Here is a 5,270-nt window from a genome sequence, read left to right on the forward strand (position 1 = left end):
AGAACCAAAGGATAAGAATGAGTGTGTATATGAAACATAGAAGTAAAGTGTTTATACTGTGTGTGTGCGTGTGCGTCTGTGTGTGTGTGTGTGCGTGTGCGTCTGTGTCTGTGTCTGTGTGTCTGTGTGTGGCTTAGTGCTGTTGGCTCAACACATGAGGCAAACTATGTATTGTGAGTGTGAATAGGGCTTTGTGGCAGTACAGTGGATTAGCATGAGAATGGTGTGTGAGTGCTAGAAGGCCAGTACTTCATTTCTGTCACTCTGCAGCTCCAGCTCTCTCCCCTCAGCCTGTTGCTTCTCCACACCATCAGCTGTGTCTAAACCCTGCTCTCCACCTTCACTCTGCTCCGTTCATTGTCGACCCTCCTTGTTCTCGTCTTCCTCCTCTCAGAAACTGGTGCCGACATGGAGAATAACTGCACCTTCCTATACTTTGCATATGGTAGCAACCTGCTGAAGGAGCGGCTGCAGCTCAGAAATCCTTCTGCAACCGTAAACTGTGTGGCCATGCTCAAGGTACAGTCTTATATCAAAGATATTAGGTTCCATCCAAAAAAGGGGATCACTTACTATTTCTATCTCTCTGTGTCAGGACTATAAATTAGAGTTTGGGAACCATAAAGGCCTTGCCAATGTCCGTTGGCATGGAGGTGTGGCCACCATAGAGCACTGCCCAGGGGACGAGGTGTGGGGTGTGGTGTGGAGAGTGGACAATTCTGATCTGGAGTCTCTAGACAGGTTGTTTTCATTTATCTTCTTCTTTAATGCCACTAATTCTTTGAATGTTTTCCTGCAAAACTGATGTCTGCCAAATGTGATTTTTTTTGTTGTGTGTACGTGTGTGTGCTCTCACTCAGTCAAGAAAATGTGACCTTAGGTAGGTACAACCCTGTGGATGTATCAGTGAACACAAAAGGCCAGGAGCTCAACTGTCGTACCTACATAATGAACAGCTGCGTGTACGCCCCACCATCACCACATTACCTACAGGTAAGAGATCAATGCTTGTGGCTCAGAGCACTTACTGTTGGAGGAGAGATTCTTTCCAGGCTCATGTGGATGTATCAAATTCTTCAGTCATTCAACTTTAAAGGATAAGGTCGATAACATTCTTACTCATCAATTCCCATAACAACACCGAAACCTTCAACTTGTAATGTGTCGCCCAGTAATTTATGATTTTGCTTCCTACTGTTTTACATGTTTAAAATACAATTTTGTGGAGCTGCAGTATCAAGTTTATGCCAACTCACTTGCTTGACCAATCAGTCTAGCTGTCAATCATTCAGGCTTCATCCTTTTTTTATAACTTAAAAAAAAAAATACGAAGAATTATGCATGCATGGATTTGTGAGTTAGTAGGATGAACAAATACAATCAATCAACCGGTCGGGAGCAACTATTCCCTCCAACCTATTTCTGTCTGAGAAGCATCTGGAATAGGGATCACGACCCTGATCACCTAATGTGTGATCAAAAAGTCAGAAGAGTCGGGGCGCACCTCCACTGCCGTGCAACGATTTAACAGATCTGACAGCTTGTGAGTTAGAGTGCCAGATTGTTCATGTGTGAGCTCCAAACATGCCTGAGAGAAAAACAGCTCGCTGTGATGGACGCCGAGGCTTTGTCCACTAAAGTGTAAATGCAAGAGTACACTTCATTGTCCCCTGTGTATACTGGGCATTGTTACTGTAAAAGCTGCTAGGTGTTCTCAGATGAATTGTGATCTGTGTATCCTGACACAATGTAGATACAGCAGACTACTGTACATTATCAGTCTGAGTCAGCTACAGGGAATGGGGGATGTGACATAGACAGAGCCTTAGACAGATGTCTGCTTCGTGAAGATGCATGTATTAGCAAAGAAAAATGATTCTAACATGAAACATTTGAATACCTGAAGTACTGAGCAAAGCGAGGGTAGGGCTGTTGCCATGGCTGACATTGTTTCATAAATATGTCTACATTAGCTGACAGGTGATTATGGATGGATGGATGGATGGGTGGGTTTTAGCTGACCACAACATATTGAACTTCATCAACCGCTGCAGGTGATTGTGATGGGAGCAGAGCAGAACGGCTTGCCAAGGGACTACCAGGAGAAGCTGAGAGCAATCAAGACCAACCAGTATGAGGGTCCCCTGCCCATGATGGCTGAACTAGAGAAAGCCAGAAGAGCAAAGGAGAAGGCCAACCAACACTCTGACGCTTGAAGATTCAGCCTGCGTAAGGTCCAGTTTTTATCATAGGAAAGAACCTGTACTACTGTTTACTTCATGTTTAACTCAATCCCACCTGCCACGTCTATGACAAAGAACACTGTCAACCAAAGATATAATAAAGAACTTATGGGTTCAGCATGGTCATGTGTGTCCTTTTATTGGCCCTTTGAATAATTCCACCACTCAGTTCTTCAAACAAAATATGATCCCAAATCAACCAAAGAATTTTGGCTAATTGTTTTTATTGTCTTTCTAAAAAGGGAAAAGATGGCATCAAAATACTCTTGTCAAAAATATGACAACCCCAGAAGCTACGAGGTAAAAGCCAAAGATCCAGAAATCCCTCTTTCAGACGTGTGTTAAAACGTTCCTTTCAAATGTTGTTTTTCTCCATTGTACTGTAAGGTCATTTAACTAATTAACACTTTTAATGATAGAAATATTACTGAAATATGATTGACCCTACCCTTCATTCACTCAGCTATATAATACTTAGGTCTGACAGGTTTTGCCAAATGTAACTCAAAACTATCAAACAAGGTACCGAGTCGAGAAAGCTTCATAAAAATAACCAGTAACTCACATACAACTTCAGCACCAGCCTACGGGTTTGTGTTGAGAAAGATGAGCATGTTAACATGCTCTGGGGTCAGACGCGAACGCAGCCTGGTGACCGTCAGTCCAGCCGCCGAAAACCCCGCTCTGAGGGGCCTGACGTCGCCGTGATACACAGGTAGCTCCGTGCTAACTTGGCTAGCCTGGCCGCGGCTACGGTGTTTGCGCTCCCCTCGTCCGTGTCAGACAACGCAGGCTCCTCGTCTCCCCCAGCCTCTGGGATAGCTTCGCAGTGTTGGCAGAGAACCAAGTCATTTTTTAACTCAAAATGGTCCCATGCAACACTTCGCCGTGATCTCTTCATATTTACTTTGGAAATGGAACTACACGGTAACTCGCAGCCAGTCGCAGGTAACTGAGTAGGACTGTGGCGTTTTCAAACACTGCCCCCCGTGGTCAAATGTGTAATTAGCGAATTCCTCGATGAAAAAATTATTTCATCGAGGAAATTCTTAATGATCAATTAATCGATCGTCGATTAATTATGCCCATCCCTAGCAAGTACCAATGTTTTGAAACGAATGAGGGCAGCCACTGGTAAACATTGAAGGGAGCAGAGTAGTGTTTGTGAATTTAGGTTAGAGACAAGTCGAGCTGTTGCTTTCTGGATGAGCTGCAGAGGTCGGATGGCCTTAGCAGGTAGACAAGCCAGGAGGGTCTAGGCATGAGATGACCAGAGCCTGGACTAAAGCCTGCGCCACCTTCTGAGTGAGAAGGGGGCGTATTCTCCTGATGTTGTGCAGTGTATCTACAGGAGCGTGTTGTCTCAGTCATGTTGGCAGTTGAGTGTCACACCCAGATTCCTAGCAGTCTGATTGGTGGCTAACACTGAGTTGTCAAAAATAATAGTCTAAAGTATGTTTTGGTTTAATTATGTATTTATTTTGCTTTTTTCTTATCAGTGGGTGGGAGGGGTCAAGGGTTAATTGTGGTTCATGGAGTCCGTTCTGGCTCAGTTTAAGATCTTTGTTAATATCATACATCGTGTAGGACATCCTACTGCTATTCTCTGCCTATAACATTTTTTGTATACACTGTATGTGTGAATTATTGTTGTATGTGAACGAAAAACAAAAACAATAAAAAAAAATTAAATAAAAAAATAATAGTCATGGGTGGTTGAGCCGTTCCCTGGAAGGAAAAGTACTTCAGTTTTACCAAGGTAAATTTTCAGGGGGTGTGCGGACATTTAAATTGTTAAACCATGAGAAAAAGGAAGCCTGGTCTAATGCATCTGGATTTCCTGTGAGGCTGCTGATGAAAGGCTCAGAATTTAGAGTCAAATCCATGAATCCTCGGAGTCAACCGCCCTTAGTCTACACTCCAGGCTGGTTTAGAGACATCTACAGAGACCTCTTTTACCTTGTATGACTGTTGGATGTTTATTTCCTGTTATTGTCCAGTGTCCTGCTGTGGTGATTGTCCGTCCCACCCCGATATTATCCCATGTGCTGATCGTTAGCCTCTGAATTGTTTAAGTCAGTGCCTTCAGTTTCTGCTTCACCTGTTTATGGACAGATTCCAGATTCTTAGGGGGGAAGAATGTTTTGTATAGTGATCGAATCTCTGCTGCTGCTGCAATGGAGATCCCACAGACAGAGTAGATTGTCATCAATCAATTCGATTTTGATTTAACAGTTCATTTGAATTTGATGTTCTTCCTCCCTGTTTGAGGGTGACGCTGTTCACTTGTTACTTGTGTTTTATCCTTATTGCAGATTGGCCGGGAGACAGCTCTCTAATTCTTTTGGTAGCTGCTGCTCTTTTTTGGTGTAGAGTATTCTTGCAAGACGTTGCTGCAAATCTCACCTTAGCTTTTTTAATCGGTCGGTGGGATCTTTGTTGTACACATTGTAAATATCTTCTGAAACATTCCCTGTCCAGTGTTTAAGCGTGGTCCGTTGTTGAATCTGTCCCTAAGGCGAGCTGGTTGCCTGGATGGGCGAGATACACTCTTTGTTGGCTCTTCTCTTCTTTATGTTAGGAAGGCAAGTAACGTCCCTTTTCTTTCTGTTATTGTGGTAATTTCGTGGACCCATTTATAGATATAGGTTTCTTTTTGGTTTTCTTCATGCTTAAATAGAAACCTATTTCAACTGTGATGAGTAAATCAATTTCGTTCCCCCTCGACCCAGGAATGATACATTACACCTATGGGTGACTATGATTTTCAGTACAGTCTGACAGTGCTTAAATAAAGGGCACTATTCTTGGTCTTCTTTCTCCCCTCTCCCACATTTATCTCCTTCCAATTCAACTGGGCAGATGGCTGCCAATCCCAAGTCTGTTTCGGATGGTTTCTTTTTCCTATAAAAAGGGAGTTATTTTTCTCTCAATCTTGCTCTGTTAAGGGTCCAAATGTAATATATGTTTTGGTTTGGCAGATTGAGTAGAATTTTGAGATAAACTGGACTAAATGCCTCTCTGGGG

The 5,270-nt window shown here is 43.1% G+C and overlaps 1 protein-coding gene across 1 annotated transcript; it reads left to right on the forward strand.

The window, feature by feature from the left end:
- The first annotated feature begins 284 nt into the window (after window positions 1-284).
- Window positions 285-2,216, forward strand: ggctb (gamma-glutamylcyclotransferase b). The gene is made up of 4 exons (XM_053433217.1): window positions 285-519; window positions 596-741; window positions 861-993; window positions 2,055-2,216. Exons 1-4 carry the CDS (start codon window positions 409-411, stop codon window positions 2,214-2,216), a joined length of 552 nt encoding a protein of 183 aa, XP_053289192.1. The 5' UTR covers window positions 285-408.
- Window positions 2,217-5,270: the final 3,054 nt, after the last annotated feature.

The sequence above is a fragment of the Pleuronectes platessa genome, chromosome 10 (assembly GCF_947347685.1).
Source record: "Pleuronectes platessa chromosome 10, fPlePla1.1, whole genome shotgun sequence".
NCBI classification, from domain to species: Eukaryota; Metazoa; Chordata; class Actinopteri; order Pleuronectiformes; family Pleuronectidae; genus Pleuronectes; species Pleuronectes platessa.

Excerpts from the sequence above, each read along its gene's own strand:
- ggctb (XM_053433217.1), top strand. The coding sequence starts at position 409 with ATGGAGAATAACTGCACCTTCCTATACTTTGCATATGGTAGCAACCTG. Across the intron at positions 520-595 it reads ACTGTGTGGCCATGCTCAAG|GACTATAAATTAGAGTTTGG; the intron begins GTACAGTCTTAT and ends TCTCTGTGTCAG. Across the intron at positions 742-860 it reads GATCTGGAGTCTCTAGACAG|TCAAGAAAATGTGACCTTAG; the intron begins GTTGTTTTCATT and ends GCTCTCACTCAG.